The following is a 22,017-nucleotide window of genomic DNA, read 5'->3' as shown; positions in this document are numbered from 1 at the left end:
CACTCTCTGTTGCTGCTGGTTGCATTGCAGAAAGATAACAGAGCAACAAGTGACACAGAGAAGATTAATTTACTCCAAATCACTACAGCTTTTCCCTTGAGGCGTTCATATTTGACTTTAATCATCCTCTTTCTGGTGGTTATAGGGAATCATAGAATAGTTAGGGTTGTAAGGGACTTTAAAGATCATCTAGTTCCAGCGCCCCTGCCATGGGCAGAGACACATCCCACTAGATCAGGCTGCCCAAGGCCCCATCTGACCTGGCCTTGAACATTTCCAGGGATGGGGCATCTACAACTTCCATTGGCAACCTGTTCCAGTGTACCACCACCCTAATGGTGAAGAAATTCTTCCTAATGTCTAGCCTAATACGCCCAATTATCCCAAACATTCTCAAAATTAAAAACTCCTTGTGGTGGCCACCATTTCTTGTCAGAATTAGCCAAATTTCTTGACACAATTTAACTGTGAGCTTTGTAACTTTTTTTTCCCCCATATCTCAGCTAAAGTTGTCTCCTTTTTACGCTGAGTATTTTAACATCTTGCTTCCTGCAGCCTTCCAGTCCAAAGGTCTCAGGTTGATTCACCTGCCAGCTAGTGGATGTTTGAGCTGGAAAGATTCAGAGAAACATAATTAATACAGCCTGGACTGGATATCTCCGAAGGGCGAAGGACACAGAATAAAGGAACTCTTGGCCAATTACACCATTACCATTTGGGGGCTTCTGGCCCCCAAACATTCTTCACACGCTGTCCATGCAACAGTTAATTCAGTGGTGTTACAGGCAAGCTGACCTTATTTTCTCCCACAGATATCTGAAAGGAGGTTGTAGCAAGGTGGGTGCTGGTCCCTTCTCCAAAGTAACAAGCGACAGGATAAGAGGAAATGGCTTCAGGTTGCACCAGGGGAGGTTCTGACCGGATATTAGGAAAAAATTCTTCACAGAAAGAGTGGCGAAGCATTGGAACAGGCTGACCAGGGAAGTGGTGGAGTCACCATCCATGGAGGTGTTAAAAAAACCTGCAGATGTGGCACTCTGGTGATTCCGAAAATGCTGGCAAAGAAACTCTTTAAGACTCGTTTTGGAGTTTTAGAAAGCAAGCGCCCCTTATCAGTCCCGAGCAACACACGCAGTGATCTCCATCGATTGTGTACAGCCAGACAAGAGCTGGGACAGGGCGTGTGTCCCACTGACATGCGTGTGATAAGTTCTCTCCGAGATGTTATGCCTATTCCATTACTCTCTAAGGTCAAATTTTAATGCTATTATGAACTGCACAACAGTCAAACACGTTACTAACGCGGTTCAGCAGTCACGGTGCTCTCTGGGCGGGTGGTTGGAGTATACGACCTCGAAGGTCTTCTCCACCTACACGATTCAGTGGCTCGCTGGCCCGACGGGGAGGAGGGGGGGAGGCAGGGCCAGGCCGGAGCGCAGTTTCACTTTCTGTCCCCGCTCTTCTCGGCAGCGGGAAATGAAAACTAGAGAGGACGCAGGGAGGGCTGCTGCGCTCTGACGCGCCCGGCGAGGAAAGGGGCGGGGCAGCTCCGCTCCGCCCGGCAGCACCGCCGCGGCAGCTGCATCCCGCTGCCCTCCGCATCCCGCTGCCCTCGGCGTCCCCCTGCCCTCCGAATACCGCTGCCCTCCGCACCTCTGCTGATATCCGCATCTCTTTCCCCTCCGCATCCCCCTGCCCTCCGCATCCCCCTGCTCTCCGCATCCCACTGCCCTCCACATCCCGCTGCCCTCCCCATCCCCGCTACCTTCCAATCCCTGCTGCTCTCCGCATCCCCCTGCCCTCTGCATCCCCTTCCCCTCCACACCCTCTTCTCCTCTGCACCCCGTTCCCCTCTGCACCCCTTTCCCCCTCCGCACCCACTGCCCCCCTGCATCCCCCTGCCCTCTGCACCCCCTGGGTTGTCCCTGCTGGACTCTCCTGCCCCGGTGTCGGAACCCCCGAGAGCTGCTGGTGGGTGCGGTGTGAAGGGAGCCCTGCCAGGGCTCGAAGAATTTGTGGTCCAGAGGGAATTGGTAAGAAACCTTTATTGACAGTTTGTCGGATAGGACGAGCCAGAACCACAGTGTGTCAGGAGAAAAGAAAACAGGAGAAAGTGGGGGAAAAGGGGAGCTGAGCAAAGATGCAGTCTGACAGCAAAGTGGGAAGGCTCATTTTGGTCAGAAAGAGTGGAGGTGAGTGGCTCGTGTGCTTGCGGCATCCCTTTGAGGAGCGCCCCTGGGCTGCCACCTCATCTCCAACCTCAGCTCAGTGCCATCTTCGCTGTCTGCCTGTTCCCCAAGACGCCTGTGAGGGGAAAGGAGTGATGGCATCAGGGAAGAGGTGCCAGGGACAAAGGTGGTGGAGGAGGACTTTGGTGACTGTGGTGTGGGGATGTGGGGGGACCACTGGAGGTTTGGGGTGAGATGCTGGTGTCTTGGGAGAGCAGGTAGGCTGAGGAGGAGGCCAGGGTGAGAGGGAGGATGCAGGGATGGTTGAGGGAGAGCGAGTAAGAGGGCTGGCTGGTGCCGGGATGGAGAGTACGTGGAAGGTATCGCTGCTGCCTTTTCTCTGCTGAGTGCTAGCGTGGTCGCTTGGCTCAGCCAAGCCACGTGCATCGGGGGAGCAATGCTGAGTCCTATTCCAACCTGAAAAGGAAACCAAGAAGAGACCCTGCTCCTCCAAGTGAGAGAGGAGAAACTGGGGCCTGCTCCTCAGTTCTTCTGCTCACTCACCAGGTTTTTTTATACATTTAATGCAGGGAAAGGAAAGTCAAGTGCAAATCTTAGAAATGCTGTATTTCACAGCATTTCTCACACAGCCTCATCACCAGTACACGCTTAGGTGATCTACTTCTGCCATGCCTGTGCCCTCCTTTCTGTTTCCTTTGGCATCTCCACTAGCTGTGTGATGAGCCAAAGCAGACAGGGGGGTTGGGAATGCTCACTTTGGAGCAATGGAACTTGCGCTGCTCGTCAGAAACAGGCTTGAAGGCCTTGGAAGTTGATAACAAAAGAGAGCCAGCTAGCAGAAGTTTACTGATAGGTGGGCATTGGAATGCAGAAAGCTGGCTGTACTTGGTTCAGTAGTTTGAAAACAACCAGAAGGGACTGTGCCTGCACACAGTTGAAGGAGAAAAAATCCATACTGAGGAAGACGTCTTACTTCATCCCTGAGGCCCCGGCCTCACAACCACCAGGAGGCACTACGCAGGTGCAAGACTGGAGCGAATCTTCTAGAACTAATTATAATAAGAAGCGGGGAAAAGTTATGAATATATAGTAGGCACTTATAACTATGCATGTCTTTACACTATAAGTAGCTGTTTGTTAAGTTATACGGTGTGCAAGCTAGGAGGAGAACCCCATTGCACCCTAGCACTGGAAATAAACATATCTGCTTTATAACTTATTTTGGGTTATAGGGTTTGATTCCACAAAACACTGTGAGCGTTACTTATCTTCTAGCTGATATGATACCAACTAAATCCGCTTGCTCTCGCTGTACGAGCAAAGATGGTCTCCTGCTCCAGCTGGGCTTTCAGAAGCCTAAATGCCTCATTGAATCATTACCAAGGGAAGAGGCAGTGTGACTTCAGACTCTCTTTTGCTGAGGAAGAAATAAAATCCAGATTCTTTTCCTGCATAGCTGTTCTTATCACTGGGTTTGGATATAAAAAGTGGTAGTCTTGAATCTGTCTTGAATGCCTGAGTTTGTTTCTTTTCCCAAATGAAACTCCTCAGCAAATTTGACAACGTTAGAGAATCCGAGTGCATGACACTTTGAGTTCAAAATTAATCTTCAAAACTAAAGAATCAAAAGTACAGTTGAGAAAAAGTATACTTAAGCTTAAGGGTAATAGCAAAGAAAAAACTAGTTCATTTCTAGTTCCCCTTCCTGTTAAATTCTTCAGAAACTTTGATATTTAACATTATTAGGCAGACTTAACCTGAAAAAGAACGTGCTTTTAAAGCAAAGATTTTCCTTTTTTTTTTTTGTGAAAGGCAGAACAAGGATTTTTTAATTTCCCCTTCTTGGTAGCTTTTCTTCGTTCTTTCAGTACCTGACCTCAGGCTCATTTTATGTGCTGTTTATTGTTTGTTAAATAATGATTTCTCAGCATTTTTTTACTGTGTGTTCCTCCCCCCCCAAAAATGCTTCCCTGAGCATATTCTTTTTTTTCTGATTCTGCCTCCCTGTTGGATGTGGGCTTTTAAAGTTTCATTTTTGTATAATTGTGTTAGAACATTTGTCACACTGTTTTGCTTGTGTATTTTTGCTTTGCTTTAGGGATTTGAAAAAAACCCTTTTATTTAAAAAGACAATGGCTAAGTCATAAGAGACTGTCATAGTAATTGTCTGTTCAATACTCCCTTGAATACTCTTTAAACAGTTACTTTACCTGTAATATCTTGAAGGAGCATAAAAGGAAACTGATATTTATGTGCTTAAGTGCCTTTGGAAATTAGAGTCCAAAGTGCCACAGTAGGGCTGTGATTCAGGTGCTTATAAACAACGCAGAGAGACCAATACGGAAAACAAACAAATGCTTTTCGGCTCAAAAGGCTAGAGCTAAGTGGAATTTGCCTTTTGAATACTTGGGCTATTTTGGGTGATAAAGCGTTACTTTTGCTAAACAGAGGAGTTTTGCGACATCAGCCATTTGGACAATTTTAAGCATATTATTTGCTGAATCTTCTTGAACAAAGGTATCTGGAGTTCCCCATCTGGGTGGAGCTGTTTCCATGGAACTGAAGATTTGTTTATTTATTTAGCCACAAAAGGAAGACAGGATGTACACTTGCCATCAAGCTCCATGTACGTCATGGTTCTGATAGCACACCTACAATACCCATGTCAATTCAAATATACCAAATTACTGTCACAGTAATCTTCCTAATTTTATTCGTTTTGCTATCATGAAAATATCAAATGCAAAGACAAACTCTGTGTTTCTGGGTGCTTCCCCTCTTTCTCATCTTTTTATAATACAGTTGATGGGACAGAGAAGTGGACGCCAAGAAATAAGTAAGAGGCTAGAGCTGGCACTCAACGAGACCATGAAGGCAGAAGCAGATGTGCAAAATAGTAAAGAGGAAGCTGAAGAGCCGGAGGGAAAGAACCAGAGGATAACATTAGTCTTTGGTGTGGCAGACTTAAAAAATGGTAATAATGTTTTGTCTATTGCTCATTCTTATATTTTCTGTTTCTGATGCCTGCTATTTCATTCTCTGTCCTTGGGCTTAATTTTCTCCTATTCTTTACCTCTTTGCTAAGGAATATAAAATACAGCCTGATCTAGTGGGATGTCCATGCTCATGACAGGGCGGTTGGAACTAGGTGATCTTTACGGTCCCTACCAACCCAAACGATTCTGTGATTCTATGATTCTAATTCTCATTTTGCCCTGCCAACTAACCATTTTGGTTTTTTGGAAAGGGATTACATGAGGGTCTTGGAGCTTTTTCCCCTTTTAAGTCCTCAAATCAGCCATTCCAGCCAAAAAGGTCTAGATGCTAACCCTGTCTTTCTCCAAACACAGCCAGCATTGCTTCTGGATATGCTAAACCATGGACTAGGCCCTAGTTATTCTGTTGCCTCACTAGATTGGCCTGTCAAAAGCTGTTGTCAGCGTTTCAGGAGTTCATGCTATTGTATCCCAGCTATCGCCTCCCTGATTGCATGCATTTCAGACTTCTTCTGAGTTTCCATTCCATGTCCTCTCTCCCTTTTGTGTTGACTTCAGAAGAATAATGTCTAATTTCTGACCACAATTATTTACACACTTTTCGGACGCAGCGTATGTCGTCTTTTTAGATGCAATGTGAACAGCTGTGACTTGCTTTTTCCACTTCTCTTAGCCTAGTTCCTTTCTTTGAAAATGAGACAAAAAGTACCAGAGGTAAGCTGAAAGGGAAACTTAAAGCCTGTGTGGTAGAAAGCTAGTGTGCAGTTCCACATGTAACTCTTCATTATTTTATTAGGCCCAGATGTGTAAAAGGCTGACTAAAAATCCTCTTATAGGCAGACTTTGATTTCTGTTTTTTTCTTAATTTAATTTAATTTAATTTAATTTAATTTAATTTAATTTAATTTAATTTTATTTTATTTTATTTTATTTATTTTGTTTCATTTTATTTCATTTAGTTTTTTGTTTCATTTTATTTAGTTTTGTTTTATTTTGTTTTGTTTTATTTCATTTCATTTCATTTAGTTTCATTTTATTTTGTTTCATTTTATTTTCACTTGTGTTATGAGAGGACTGCAAATAGAGGAACAGGGAGTCTATCATAATCCAAGCTCACTTGGATTTTTCCTGTCAGTTACCAAAGAGAAATAGTGTTATCTGCTTGAGGAACATAAGAATAGATTGAACGCTTTCTCTGATCTGTCCAAGATGCTGGGCCTATGCACTGAATGACTGAATATGTGCAAGAGGAGTTTGCCTCTTCCAAATAATTTTCACTTATTTTCTCATACTTATCTCTGGGCATGATTTCCTCTTTTTCTGTGCCTACAGGAGCTGTTGGACTGTACAATGTTGGACAGACCTGTTGTCTGAACTCTTTGCTCCAGGTGTTCCTTATGAATATACATTTCACTGGGATACTTCGAAGGTACCCCCTGTTTGAACTACTTGAGACACTTCCATTATTGCTCTGATGTCTCCACTTCTTTTTTATATGGGATTTATATTTGGAGGCTTGGATCATCAAGGTGCTTTCAGCTCATTCAGAAGGTCTCTGCCTTGTTGTGTGTGTGATACACAGAACATGCAAAGGTAGAAGCTGCTGTTTTCTGACTTGTTAGTCATCTCTGGTTCACATGCTGGTTGCACACTGCTAAGCTGTAGTCCTGAACGCTGAGTCTTTATGACTTGTGTCTCTTTTCTCCATAACAGGATGTGATTTTATTCCAGATATTCTCATAGCCCATTATAACTAGAGGATATATTGTGTGTATCCGTATCCACTATTAATTTTGTAACTTTAAGCATGTAAAAATAAACATACTGGTGATCCGTAGCCTCTCTCCCTGACTTGTCCTGGCTAATATCTGACTGAGCAGAGTAAGTGCTATTGCGGATAGCAAATATGTAGTGTTATTTTATTTTGCATGACTGTACTGTCTACTTGTTTGTGAGGAGGATTTGTGCTTCCACTTCTCTATCAAGTACACTAATTATTGGTTCAATTTGTTTTCAGTTTGCTCAGTTCACTGCAGCTTTAATTGTCTAAGTGCATCATTCCTATTCAGTCATTCTCTCTCCAAATTTCTTATACACTCGACAGCATGCAGAGGGGGATGAAGGCAAGTTACAGGCATGCAGAGATGAGAAGTGTCATAAATGAGCAAAGCTAAATAATGTAGACAGTAAGTTACCATTGCTATTTGAAGAAAGACTTAGAAAAACCTCTGGACTGCAAATAAAGTAAATTTAGGGAGAGTAAAGAGTTTTCCAGTTGACACGTAGATGAAATACAAGCATTACAGTATACATGACCATGAAATTCTGAGGATATATTGAGAATGAAGACGTGAACAGGTGGGAGAAGGCAAGAACAGCTCAGAAACTGGTTGTAACTGGGGTTGTTTCTAGAGCTCAGAAATCACTTCAGGTCCTGCTCAGATCGCCCTTTATTCAGGAACAGGCCAACTTAAAATTGTGGCCTTTTACTTCAGAACTCTGAGCTAGTGCAGGTGTCTGCTTCCGCTTTTTCCTTTCTTTGGCTAAAAAAACACACATTCTGGTTCCTCTTAAGTTGCCTGCTGTGCTATCCACCTTTGCTCCTTCAGGTGTGATGTCTAATGTTTCTCCATTGTACTGCTAGATTACCATTCCTACTGCTTCTTCTCTTTACAGGATCACAGTGCCACCACTTGCTGTGGAGAAGAGGAGGAATGTCCCATACCAAATGCTCCTCTTGCTGGAGAAGATGCAGTGTGGCAAGCAGAAAGCCGTTTCTCCCATAGCCTTCACTTACTGTCTTTCAGTACATGGAGTGAAATGTAAGCAGCACTGCCTCAAGCCCACCTCTGTCTGCAGACCAGGAGTGTTAATTGTCAAGCGCTGACAAGCAGTGCAGACTCTTGACGTCTCATTCAGAGATTCAAAAGTATGAGGAGTTTGTACACAATGCTCTTCAAAGCTACCTCCCGGTGATGAGTGAAATGCTGCACCTTATTTGTGAAGAGGGGGAGAAAAACCTGCTGGATATCCTTGCTGATGTCCAAAAGGTAGAAAGACTAGAAGATTCAGCTAGAAGATTCAGCTACTGATACTGGCCAGAGAGTAAGGGCTGTGCAGGGCAGAGAGAAGACAGCTTATAGCTTAATTTATCTTGCTATACTGGCTTAATAGTGAAACAGCTGCTATTTCTTATTAGAGAAAAGAGGTCATGTAGAAAAGGTACAGAGTTCACCCAGATTCTCAAGAACAGAAACCATATCCTTCGTGTTCCTTGTTATAAAGAGCAGATAGAAGAATTTTCTGACCTAACCCCCTACCTGGGCAGGGCCCCAAGGGTGAGAGAGATTATTGAATGTACAGGTGACAAGCAACGATGGGCTGCTAAGGGCCTGTTTACGTGCACAAATACACATGATATATGTTTAAGTGCTCTGATCTTTGCCAAAAGGCACACATGGTAGCCAGTTCAGACCAAATGAAGAAGGAAGATGATCTAAAAGATCTATATATAGAAGAATATTTCCATTTACATCATTCCCCTCCCGAGATTGAATGGCTCTGCATTCTGCCTTCTCTCTTCCAATTAAAGAGAGATGCTCAAAGAGGACTTCTAAAGCTTGACAATTTCCCACCTTGTCATCCAGATTTGAAATTGAAGTGTGGTTCATAAAGTCATATACCCCAGCAAGTGACGCTTTACCTGAATCACAGATGTGCAATTAGATATGAGGAAAGGTTTATTTTCTGAGCTTCATTTAGTCAGGGATGTCTGTAATCTTACTAGAACCCAGCTGAAGCCAGTATCTTTGGCAGATCTTGCAGACTTGAAGGGAAGTTGAAAGCACTTCCACCTCAGGGTGTTGAATTATTCCAAGAAAATTTATTTCATGTTTGATCAAGCATGCAGATATTCCAGAAATATCAAGATTTGGCTAAACTATGTGTAGTTTTTGCCAAGTTCATAAATTTTGAGTTCATTGTGGGCTAAAAACATCAGTTCTTTGCATTCAAGGATGTGTATTTTCCACCCGCCCCCTTAATTCAGTCTTGAAGCAATTATCTGTGGAGCCATTCTAAGCAAGCTGTGCATTGAGCTGTGTCCCACCGCTTTAGGTTTCTTAATATGCCAGTGTAGCTAGAGCAGAAAGCCAAAGGATAATGTTACAACATCATCCTTGGCTTCCTGTGCTGAATCTGTGGGCTTTTTCCCCGGGCAGGGATCAAGGGGTTTACACCATTCTGTAGATAAGATATATGGATAGGCCTCCCTATCATTTTTATCTCGGCACTCAGGAGCGTTACAGCCTTAGCGAGGGGATGGGGGAGACAAGTCCGTGGAGTAATGAAAGTGAAAAGAAGAACAGAATTTTCCCTGTATTGTTTCTAAGAAAGACTCAAAAAAATGCAGCCATCAACTCAATGAGATATCTGAGCCATATCCTCCAGCAGGTACTGGGCATACTCTTGGCCCTGTGTCTGGAGACAAGGGCATGACCTTTGTGCTGGATTGTACAATGGGGCAGTCAAGCCCTCCCATCTTTTCCCGCTGCCTGCTTAGGTCACATGGAGACATTGCAGCGACTCTCCAGTCTAACTGTCCCTGGCAGAGAGCGGCAAGGGAACAAGAGACTGGATCTACTGGGGGACAGTAAATCTCCCTTTGTCATCTGTGGGAAGTTTGTGCTTGGTGCAGTTCATAATACTGATTGAGATTGTGTTTTCTGTTTATGCAGTGTTTGTGCAGTATGATGCCGCTCAGCTATTTCTGACCCTCTGGAACTTGATAAAGAAGCAGATGAAAAAGCTAGATCTGGTAAGGACAGTCACTGAAATGAACACCAGGTCCTTTGGCCTTTGTCATGTGTGGTTTACTTTGCTTCTTGGAGAATAATCCCATTCATTGACAATTGTCCTAAATGAAATTCTTAAATTATTCCCTATTTGAATCTTTCCTCTAATCTTTCAAATGGGAGATGGATTTCATTGGAAATGTGACTTTTCCTCACCCACTGTCATAGTTTTATTCACACAGAAGACAGGCTTCTGTTGCAGTTCCAAACAAAAGAATAAAATTTGGCATCAAAGCAGACATTTGTCTGCTGTTGTTGTAGACCATGAGGGCAATTCCTCAGTTGTGTTCTTCATAAACCTTGTTTTTGGCCTTTTTTTAACCCCTTCAGGTAGAAGAGCTGAGTTACTTGTACACTATTGGTGTACAGGAGCACCTGGCCTGTCAGAAGTGCTCGTTTGAGACAAAGAGGAACAGCAGCATGTTAACCCTTCCACTCCCACTGTTAGATTCCAATTCTCACATGCTGAAGACTCTGGTAAGTAAGTTAGTAGCAGTAACTTCAGTTGCTGCCACAAATAGATGGTGGATTGTTCAGGTGACATTAGACCTTGCTTGTTCTCTGACCACTTTATACTGTTCCAGCCTAAAGGAACCTCTTTCAAAACCTCTAAGGCTGTGAAGTATGTATAAAAGACACTTGTGGATCAATTGTGGTAATTGTGGTGGTCTGGTTTTTTCCACTATTGTAATCACACCAGCAGTTAGGAGAAAGGAGGTACCCTTTTTTAGGTTGCCAGGCAGCCTTTTGTTCTTTGAATAAAATATGCCCTCTGTAGCTTTGCTGTTTGTTTGTACTCTATGCAAGTGAAAATAAGTGAAAATAGAAATCCAACTTGAAGGAATTCAGTTGGAAAAAACCCTCTGTCTTCTTAGGAGGACTGTCTGCAATACTTTTTCCGACCAGAAGAGCTGACTGATGAAAATATGTGTTTCTGTGGACAGTGCGGAAGGAAAACACCTTTTTTGCAGGTAATCAGAGAACTATTTCCCCATACTCTCTTATACTTGGAACTCTCTTTAGGAATGGGAAAGGTGGGGAAGGGACTCAACCATGACAGTTTAAGAGGAGATCAACAACTCAAAGACTTGCAGCACAGCAATGTCAGCTAGGTATAAGTCATGTCTGTCTTCCCTGTTGGGAAGTTCCTTGCTGTAGATGTAGTTCTAGCAATAAAAGAATGCTTTAATGGGGCTTAATATATGTCACCAAGGGATGCAGAAAAAGCTTCTGTTGGTTTGTGTTGTGTTTCCACTGTGGGGCTTTACACTGTGTAGCTCCAGGCATGGACAAGAATATGTTACTGGAGCTGTATGTACACATATAAGTAGGCTGCTATAGGGCGATTATAGGGCCTTTCTTCCTTGCTCTCCACTGGCCTCCACATTTTTACAGTGAGACACCTAAGGCTGGATGCTGATCATGCTGAAGCTGAGAAACTTGGCTGTCACAGCTCTGTGACGAGTATGTGTCTTGTACAGATGAGCTGCAAAAGTTTGGCATCTGCTGTCTGGTGGAATTGGCAGTTGTTCACTGTAGCACTGACTGCTCTCCACGCTACACTCACTGGGTAGCAATAGTTGTTTCCACCCCACCTCTTCATGGTTTGTTCCTTAGTTTTCAATCATATTAATTACTGCTTTACAGAGCATGAAGCTAGTGCATCTGCCACAGACTCTAACCATACACCTGAAGCGTTTCTGCTTTGAAAAATCAGCCTACATTCACAAGCTTAGTCACTATTTGCCATTCCCACAAGACCTTGACTTCAACGCAATCTTGACAGAAAATCAGTGCGGAGCAGATGGCAACGAAAAGGTGAGATACTCCTAATGCCCTGTTTAAAAAGGGTATATTTTCTTCTGCCCTTTGCTCAAGTCTCATAAAAACTTAAGAGATGACACCAGTACTTGCGTTAGTTCAAAGCACCTGTCTTAAAAATGTGTGTTTCGGGCTTCACCTGTGCCTGGTGTTGTCTCATATCCCATAGTTTTAACTGGTTCAGGCATTATTCAACTTTCTGTGCTCAGATTAAATCACCAAAGGCACCATAACAGGAGCTTTCTGCCATATGGACACCCAGGTTTTACAAACAAAAAACTGGACTAACACAGTCCCTAATTGCCTGAGACTGTTTAGCATAATGTTTTCTTCCATTTCTAAATGTGCTAAAGAAAAGATGAAAACACAGTTCCTTTGGGTGGCAAAATCCAGACATTGTAAACAATGTCTTACAGGGAGCTTCTGTCCTGTGGTTCAGCCTCCTGGACAAGATGGTCCCAGTGAGCAGCAGACCTACTGCTTTGCAGAGGTCACTCGTCAAGACAGGGGAACTCCATTCCTAGCAATTTCCCGTGCAGTGGTGTTTGCCACAGGGTTGAGGCTAGCAGGGACATGATAGCTTTGCCAAGCAGACGAGAGTGATCTCTCACACTGTGGATCTGTTCCCCTTACTGAGAAATAACAAGAGAAATCGTGGCAACAGCAAAACATCACTGGTGAAATGTTGGCTGCAGTTGGCTGCCCCTGTCTTGCCCCTTTGCTGTCCTACTGCTTTTTTCACATTTATATGATATCTAGGGAGGCTACCAACCCACAGCTGGCCGGCAAAACTCTGTGGGTAGGAGTGAAAAAGGCATGATCCTCAAGGCCAATTTCGTCTTTGTCTTTTTTTCCTTGCAAAACACACATTCTTGCTGTCCTGGCTGCTGCTTCTGTTCAGCCAATGGCAAATGAGAATTGCTGCTCTGAAAGTTACTCTTTGTGTCTCTTTACAGGCTGGCTGGCAGTATGAGCTTTTTGCTGTTGTTGCTCATTCAGGATCAACTAGTTTTGGACACTACTGTGCCTATATTCGAAGTCTCACAGAGTGTAAATGGTATTGCTTCAACGATTCTGAGGTTTGCCAGGTGAGAAGACAAATCCAAATTTCTTTTGTAGCTTCCTGGGCACTCCTTCAGATTTCCATCAGTCTGACTGCCAACTAAAGAGAACCAGGAAAAAAATCCCAAAGCTGTAGAGCTTGGTGAACCTCATTCCTCTGCTACAGCATACTCTGAGCTGAGGGCAAAGCACCTCTAGCTCCTGTATCAAACAAGGCTTCAGGTTTCAGGCTTGCAATCTGCAGAAGCAGCCTTTTGCTGCATACCCTACTTTATGTGCTGTAGATCTGTTTAATGCATGTGTTCAGAAGAGGCAAAGAACTGTTTTTCCTCAAAGGGTAAAAGCAATAAACCAATTTATTAAAAGATGTTTAGTTCCCAGGAGTGCCACTCACACTGCTTACGAGGATTGCTGTGTTGGTATCACAGGGTGTCCATCTCTTCAGAGTTTTTACCAGCCTCTCCTTGTGTGTTTTTCTTCTTAAGGTATCTTGGGATGATGTTAAATGTACCTATGGACATTCCAGCCTCCACTGGTAAGCAAACACATCTCTGTTTTTACCTAATACTGCTCTGGGGTTTGGATTGAGGGTAGCAAAGAGAGGGTCGACAAATGGTTTGAACTGCATATTTCCTGGGGTGTACAGGACATGTAGGAGAGTAGAAGAAGCATTCCTGTATTCTGGTTACTCTGATGTGACTGTATTGGTCTATACCGGGAGCCTGCGGGGTTACTGAGTGGTCACGAATGGGGCTGCAGGAGTGGTCTTGTTATTTATGATTGCCACTTGGACCCTATGTCCTGACTGAAGTTAAATATGTCAGTCATGATTCTTCCATGCTTTTTGTTTTGATGCCTCGTAAGAAAAGATTTGTGGATAGAGAGAATCCCTCCTATAAGATATAGCGCTGCTGGGAGGTGGGAACAGCTTTATATGTTCCCCCAAGAGCACTGGAGAGAGACAGTTCAGTTGACCTAATCCACAAAAAGCTGTGCAGGAGCAAACCTGGGAGGCTACTTGCAACCTAAATGTTCAAATATACATCTTGTTTTGCTTTTTATTTGGTTCCACAGGGGAGAAACAGCCTATCTCTTGATATACATGAAAAAACGTCCTCAGTAGCCTTATCCAGGAGTGTATCAGAGTGTCTTGGGAAGCTGCACATTGTTCATGGAGCTGAGCGCGTCTGTTCCAGTGTGGACGTGTACAAATGTTCCACAAGAAAGACATTCTGCACTCAGTCAGTGACCTCTGCCTTCACATTTATTTATGAAAAAAGTGCAGGAGAGACTCAGCTAAAGGATCTGAGAACTGTTGCACATGGAAACTCTTTCTTTCATGTATTTTTTGATATTTACGTGATTCAATATATTAATTTCCTCTCAAAAGATAGTATAATTAGTCCTTTTCTCTGCTGACTTACCAACTTCTTGAATGCTGATGCCTAGATTCCAGTACAGGGAAGGTGTTTGGCCTGAAAGCCTGCAGGATGTCCCAGAGGGGCACGTGGTATGGCTGGAGACCTGTGACAGTCATACCTAGCTAATGAGACTAAGAACTTGAGACTTGCTCTGCCCTTTTAGCACTATCTTAGATGCTGGCTGGCTGGGCAAGGGACCCCAAAAATCTTGAGAAACAGCTGGAACAAGGACCAGAACCCTTGTGACACATGTGATGTTTACTCCTTAAAACCTTCCTGAAAACGAATCACTGCAGGGGTTGAGATGTGTTTGAAGTTGGTGGCAGCATGAAAAGACTTTTTTCAATCAGGTGCTATTGTAGTACTGATTTACAAGATGAATTTATATGTTTTTATACAGATTATTACTGGTTTAGCATGATAATCGTGTATTTATATTCATTTTCTTCACTCAATAGAAGAAAATAGTCAGAGCAACAGAGATTCTGAGGCTAGCTAGTGATTTTGCACAATGCAGTCCGTGCACTGATAAGAGGAGAGGTGAGAGGCCTTAATGTGCTTGAACTTTTGAGATTTTTCTTTAGTACTCTTCAGCTCGTTGCCAGCTGGAATTGTCTTGCTCTCTCCCTTCCTTCTCTGCCCATGAAGTGGAAACGTCCTCAAGTGTAATTTTTAAATCTTCTGGTGAGTCCTATCACTCTGCTGTTGGTTCAGCCTGTGCTCCCGCAGCCAGATCATAATATCGGGGGGAGAATGTAGAGAGGGACAGAAAGAAAGGTTGGTAGATCCAATCAGGAAGAATGACCAAACAGCTCATCACAAGACTGAGCTGTGAGGAACGTTAAAACCTTTGGTTGTGATGCTTTTAAAGCTCTCCTTATAGTAAGTCTTGATGTACCACAATAACTGAAAGGATCTATGACTCCAGTGGTCTAGATGACTACTAGACTCCACTAGTGCCTCTAGACTAGTGTATTCCTTACCTGCATCTTTATAAGGATACTATTTTCATGGGTCTGAACACATTTTAAAGTTGCTGATTTATTTATAATAGCAGCTATGTAGAACCCAATGTTGTTTTGATAATGATGATGATGTTCTCAAATCATGTCCATTTTCTCTTAGTTAGGTGGGAAGGGAATGGAGAAATCTTGGAGCACAGCTGTGAAATTACAATTTTTTGAACTAGCAGGTGTTGTTTCACTGTGCTAGCAAGGTCCATTATTCTGTTCAACTGCTTTGTATTCTTACTGTTCATTCTGTGTTAAAAAAAATCCCAGTGTATTATTGTCACCAGGATGAGGAGTTTTCTGCCTGTTCCCCTTGGGAATGCGTTACACTGTTTCTAAAGCAACTTCCAATGAGTGAGTAAGAAAACCAAATTCCTGTCTATCCAGCACTTTGCATATGTGAAGTAGCTGGAAGATAGTGCACTTGAAGAAACATAGAAGTTAATGAGTTAAGAGACCAACAAGACATTTTTAATTTGATATAACTTGACATCTAAAATCAAGCTGCGCTTACGAGAAATGCCTCAAAAGTGTCATAACCTTACAGGTATATCACACATCAAGGAAGCAATTTCTGAGATATATTAAGAATAATTTTTGTCAGTATCTCAATGAAAAGTAGTTAATGTTTTTTTTGAATAAAATAGTGTGCAATAAATTCCCTAGAAAATTAGTCTTGTGGATTATTCTCAGTCTGTTTTTTCCTGAATGGCATAAATGCAGGTAGGAGGCTACAGGTCACGTGCGCGAGTTGTGTGCTCAGATTAAGTATTCAGGCTTGAGCTACTGCTAATGTTTAGCTCCAACAGCCAAGGAAATGAGGCTAAATATTCCTCTGAGCACTCAGTCCTTGTGCTGGAGGCACAATGGGTTTATTGCCAGGTTTGCTGTCGCATGGAAGCTCATACTGCTTCCATATGGGCCATGGGAGGCAAACTACATTGCATATAGATTTAAAAACTCTGCCCAACCTGAGCTGCTTTTGCAAAAAGTCACCTTGGCTGCCTCTGCATCCACGGTGAAGTTCAGTTGTGAGCTGGAGAGACTGCCTGAGGACAACCTTCAGCTAAGTGAATGGGATTCAGTGCTAGCGTATTGATGTAAAGTTTTAAGGTGGAAACCAGCTCTAATGTGGACTCCACCTTGTCCAGGGCCTGCCTGTAGAAAAGCACCACCTGGATTTCTGCCAGAAAAAAATTTATGCTGTAGACTCCCCACAAAGGAGTCGGAATTAATTGTCCCATGAGCCACTGTGCAAATGAAGCCCAGCATGGCTAGCAAGGGCTTTGAAAAGCCAGATAAAGCCAAGAATACATGTCTGGAGAGATTATTTTAAGTCCTGGTAACTCCTACTTTCCATTTTTTTTGTTTAGTTTGGGATTATGATGTTTTAAGGGAAGAAGCAGATGCAAAACACGCACATTCTCTGCTTCATCTCTGAGAGACTCCTGCTCAGATTCAGATACTCCCTACCTTCAAGAAACACACAGAACAATAGGAAAAAGTAAATATATGTAGCATATACATCACACACACATATAATCTCCCAAACTTCAATATGTTGTAAATCCCAAAATTACACATGAAAGTAAGAGAGAAATAGTTTTTTTGATACTTCCAGAATAATTTTCATTTACAAGAGCCACTTACAAAGTAATCATCAATGGTATTTACACAATACTGCTGCATGTGAGATATACATTTAAAAAAGACCTTAAAAAAAGGACGTGTTCTAATACAGATTAAAAAACATGCATTGATAAGACTGTAGTTGCTACAATGAAATGTGAAAATCATATTAGGGCTTAGCATTACTAATGAATTTCCTAACAATGGCATTACTGATTATTTTGTGGATCTCAACATATCTGTTGTTTCCAATGCGGAATCCTGTGACAATATTCCTGCAGGTGAATGGCAGTAGTTTTTAGTCATCAAAGGCATTTTCTTCCAACAGGTTTAACCTTTGCTAAACAGATTCTCTTGACGGCAGTCACTGCCTTTTTGTTCTCACTGACGCATCTTGGTCTTGACTCAGCAGCTTGAGGTTCAAACAGTGCCTGCAGCAGTCCTCTGTAGACAGCTTCAGTTTTTTTTGTCCTGGAAGCCACCACTGGCTTCCAGTATTTCTTATAGTGTTGCCTTTCAGGCAGCTTTGTCTTACTGCTCTCCTGTCCTTAAAGTCCAGTTTCTGGTCCTGCCCTGACTGAGGCCATACTTCCCCCAGAGTAATTTTGGTGATGTCAAGCCAGGATCAGTTTTGCCAATAACGTCCATGTTGGTATTTCTTCTAATAACATAGCTGGGGCTCGAAGCTGTGAGCAGAGAGCAGCGCTTTGCTAACAAGCGCAAACAGAAACATCAAACAACATTTTGAACGTATTCTACGAAGCAATCAGTTTTCAGAGGAGAGCTATTTAGCTCTGACTCTGTGCTGTTTCCCACGTGGCTGGCTTATATTTTACCAGCTTCAAGGTGGCAGACTCAGCACTGTTTGCACCTGCCTGTGGAGTCGTGCCTAGGAGTCACTAATGCTATAGAGAGCTTGATGGATTAAAAAAACCCCAATTTTGACATATGTGAAGTGAAGAAAGTGGAAGAGTATTCCTTCTGAGCTAAAAATATCTGAATTAAAAAAAAAAGAAAGTCGTAAGTGCTCTAAAAAAGTGAACAAGGACTTGAAAATAAAGGCAGAGTGAATGAAGACCTGCACACCGGCTTAAGAAAGGGTGCTCTGAGGTAATGATTGTTTTTCTAAATGCACAATACAGTCCATGCACTGGTAAGAGAAGTGAGATGCCTTGATGTGCTTGAACTTCAGGGATTTTTCTTTAGTACTCTCCGGCTCATTGCCAGCTTGGAATTGTCTTGCTCTCTCCCTTCCTACTCTGGCCACCATACTGTGCATGCATTCCTAACAGAGAGTGCAGTGATAGGTTGCGGGGTAACAGTTTTAAGCTGCAAGAGGGGAGAGTTAGATGAGATCTTAGGAAGAAATTTTTTCCTGTGATGGTGGTGAAGCACCGGCACAGGTTGCCCAGGGAAGTTGTGGAAGCCCCATCCCTGGAGGTGTTCAAGGCCAGGTTGGATGAGGCTTTTAGCAACCTGATCCTATTGGAAGGTGTCCCTGCCCATGGCAGAGGGTCTGTAACTGGAATATCTTTAAGATTCCTTCCAACCTAAACCATTCTATGATTCTAAAACAGACCAATGGCTGAAATTTCAGCAGGTGGTGGGATGCAGCTTGATACAAGATTAAAATGTGCTTTGCTGTGCAAGGGATGGACAGACCAGCGAGTGAGATAATCCTCTCCAAGTCTGCCTTTGGGATGGGCAGAGTGGAGGTTGAAGAGAAACTGGGAGAGTCCCTGTCATTGGTGAGGCAGCTACATGTCATTGAGGGACAGGGGACATGACAGCTGTACTGGAAATCCAGAGAGTTGTTAATCTATATTAGTTTCTGCAATGAGCTGAAGTGGATTTCTCCCCGTCCTTGGTTACCAACCAGCCATGTGGATACCTCATCAGTCTCTGTGACCAGGCATTAGGTGGGTGATGCAAAATGCTGTAGTCATCATATATCTTTCCTCTGTGTAACCCATTTTTCTCACAGGTAAAGAGAAAACCATGTAAGTGCATCAACTCATAGCAGCACTGAGCAGTACAACTGCTGGATAAACCTTGCTTTAGTTATAGAATTCAGGCAGAACAGGATCCGTCTTTTTGACCTCAGAAATAAAATTAAAATGGTTCTCTTTCGGCTTGTCCCGAAGCTGCAGTGATCTGCACACCCCAGTTAAAATCCCTGGAAATGGGGCTGAGGTGCCCGTGGCCAAAGCCAGCGCTGGCTCCAGGTGCTGGGGAAAAGGCTAGGCTGTAGCATGGGGGAGTGGGAAGGTCTGCGATGTAGAGCCGTATGGAAAAGGTCAGGCTGCAGGCAGAGGGGGCTGCTGCTGGTTGAGATGGGCACGAGCAACAGCTTGGAGATGCAAGAGGAAAACTACCCAATGTGAAAAGGTACGAAATGCTGAAGGAGATCTGGCGTTGGAAGACAAAGAGTTTGGTAGCACTGGGGACCTGTTGTAGGGAGCAGCAGGATGGATTGATGCCTGCTGGCCTGTGAGGGCTCACTGGTTGTCTGTGCTGGCAGCACTGAGCTTGCTCATGCTCAGCTTCTCGGGCTTTGTTGATTTTTATCTGTGTTAACTTCAAAACTACAGGTTTACACTTTCAGGCTGAGGGTAAAAGTGGTGTTAAAATGAAGTGACCTGCCCCAGGTTGCTGGGCATTTGAGATGCTGCCTGTTGAAACGTGATGCTACCCGACCTGGTTTTGCCTTTTACTGGCAAAGAAATGACAGAGAAGGAAAAGTTCATTAATGGCTGGATAAAAAAAAGTAATAAATGTTTACCACCCGTATCTGTCACAGTTTAGCCCCAGTCTGGCTGATTTCTGCTGCTGAAAACTGCATTTGGGCTCTCAACTCCCTTCTTCCCCACCCCCAGGGAAAGGGGAAAGGGAAATGAAAGGAACAAGACTTGTGGGTTGGAATGTAAAACTAGGGCTTTAATGAAATGATTATAATAATTAGAAAGTAATAAAATATGTGAATTGTGCCCCCACCCCTTGATGACTGTATGTCACCACAAATACTATAAAGCAGACATAACGGAATGAGTCGGCAGCTAGTAGGGAGCTGAGCTCAGGAAAAGGATTCAGGAACCTATGGATCAGGGATCGGGAACAATCAGATGGACAAGGTCCTCACTGGATGTCAGCCATCACAGAGGAGAGGTCAGGCCCTTTTGATCTCTCACTTTTACACTGAGTATGATGTATATGGGATGGAACACTCTGTTGGTCAGTTTAGGGTCACCTGCCCTATTTGCCCCTTCTAGCAGGTGCAGCCCTTTTCCAACAGCTCGAGGATGGCCTTGGTTACTGTAGGAGTAAGTGTAAGCATTGGCTTTTCTGCATACCAGTGCCTTGCATTATCGCTTTTAGAGAGCACTGTTTCAAAACTACGCAGTTAGCTTTCAGAGAATGAAGTTACAGCAACTGAATTAGTGACAAAACTGAGTCTAATTTAGCTCAAACCACAACAATATCTTTAAAATGAGTTCTTTCAAAATTTTGTGCAGGGCTCTGAAGACAAGTAGCATGGCAGTTCCTTCTGGCAGGACACAAGAGCCTCCAGGCTGGGGTCAATCCTACTCTGCATAGAAAAGAGAGGTCTGGGATTTTTCAGAAGAGGCTGCTATTCCTACTTTGCCTTGTAAAACTGTTATTCAGTTTATGCAGGGGAAGTTTTTAATTGGGAATTGTAAAAAATTTCATGTAGGACAGCATGCAAACAGAAAAGGCCATAAAGTAACACGAACACAGCATCAAAGGACAAGACACCTGAAGCTGTTTGCCTTCTGAGAAGTGGATAAGTACAGAAAATGACACAGCAGCTGCTCTAGGTTGTGCCATAGTGTGCTATTAGCGATCATCAGTCTTGTGAATTAAGCAGTTTTGGTTTTGAAGAGTCCCACTGTGGACGTTGGAAAGACAAAGCTTTGGGTTTTTTCTTAGCTTCTCTCTCAAGCAGGGGAACCCTACCCTAAAAGGATCGTGTCCTGCAGTCCCTATGTCCCACAGGTTGTGAACATGAGCCACAGGCTGCAGTGGGGGCAGAGGAGGGCATATGTATAATGTGGGTGACTGGTGCTGTGGGGATGGAGCAGTATTGGGAGTTTTTTTAACAACGATCCCTCCTGGTGACAGGAACTATGCTTCCCCCCTGAAACAAACAGCTTTGTGTCTTCTTCTGGTGATGTGTTCAGGAGCAGACAGGTGAGATGGGAAATGGCTCTTGGGGTGTCTGCAAGCTCCCCAAATGCCACTTTTCTTGCAGAAAAGCAGAGACTGTGAGGTATACAAAAAAGCTGCAACCTCAGTCAATGCAATATGTGTAATGGTGTGACAAGCTCACTCAACAAATTCATGCGAGGACCCCACAATCAGTTTTCAAATTCTTCAAAGGATGAGATGAAGTAAAATCCCTGCCTTCTCTAGCTTATTATAGCACTTCTGCACATATTTTCCTTGTCCGCAGCCAGTTACCAGGCAGGAGGAAGGGGCAAAGCCGATTTAAAAACTTGGCAAAGGGCTGTATCCTTTTCTTGCCTGCGGCGGCTGGAAGGAGACCACACATCACACCTACCTGGAGCTGCTCACCCATGCCAGGATGCCCATCCCGGAACTGGGGACCTGGCAGGTACCTGCTGGAGCTGGGGACCACTCTGGTCACGCAGGTGATACCAGGAAACTGCTAAGGCTCGCAGAAGACTTTTTCAGCAGTGTCCTCTTGAGGTAAGGAAAATGCAGCAAGTCCTCTGTGTGGTATTTCTTGCCTTTTGAAAGGTACTGCAGGTATTGCAGGTCTTACACATATATATGCACAGGTCCTTCAGGAATTTTTTTAAGTGAGCAGGCAGCGTTCACTCAGTGCAGGTAGTGAGAAGGCAGAAGAATGTTTTCTTAGCTATGGAAAAAAGAATATATATTACAAAGTGAAAACAACTGCCTAGCTTGTTTTCCTTTATTTTTTCTGCCTTTGGCACTGAGTATTAATATCCCAGTGTGTCATGTAGGTGTCATTGTTGACGACTGCATGTAGG

At 43.5% G+C, this 22,017-nt stretch overlaps 1 protein-coding gene across 2 annotated transcripts; it reads left to right on the top strand.

Annotated features, from left to right (window-relative positions):
• The first annotated feature begins 1,578 nt into the window (after positions 1-1,578).
• Positions 1,579-21,687, top strand: USP18 (ubiquitin specific peptidase 18). Of its 2 annotated transcripts, none has more exons than XM_054070141.1 (11): positions 1,579-2,033; positions 4,992-5,163; positions 6,518-6,614; positions 7,862-8,007; positions 9,922-10,001; positions 10,369-10,515; positions 10,914-11,009; positions 11,686-11,856; positions 12,816-12,947; positions 13,407-13,456; positions 21,453-21,687. In XM_054070141.1, exons 2-11 carry the CDS (start codon positions 4,995-4,997, stop codon positions 21,670-21,672), a joined length of 1,308 nt encoding a protein of 435 aa, XP_053926116.1. In that variant the 5' UTR covers positions 1,579-2,033; positions 4,992-4,994; the 3' UTR covers positions 21,673-21,687. The 2 variants fall into 2 exon arrangements, with proteins under 2 accessions (XP_053926116.1, XP_053926187.1); XM_054070212.1 differs by lacking the exon at positions 21,453-21,687 and adding an exon at positions 13,996-16,040 and having other exon boundaries at positions 1,591-2,033.
• The last annotated feature ends 330 nt before the right edge of the window (positions 21,688-22,017 follow it).

This window comes from Cuculus canorus, chromosome 1, assembly GCF_017976375.1.
Source record: "Cuculus canorus isolate bCucCan1 chromosome 1, bCucCan1.pri, whole genome shotgun sequence".
In the NCBI taxonomy this organism is placed as follows: domain Eukaryota; kingdom Metazoa; phylum Chordata; class Aves; order Cuculiformes; family Cuculidae; genus Cuculus; species Cuculus canorus.
The sequence above is the reverse complement of the archived record's forward strand: the minus strand, read 5'-3'. Positions and strand labels throughout refer to the sequence as shown.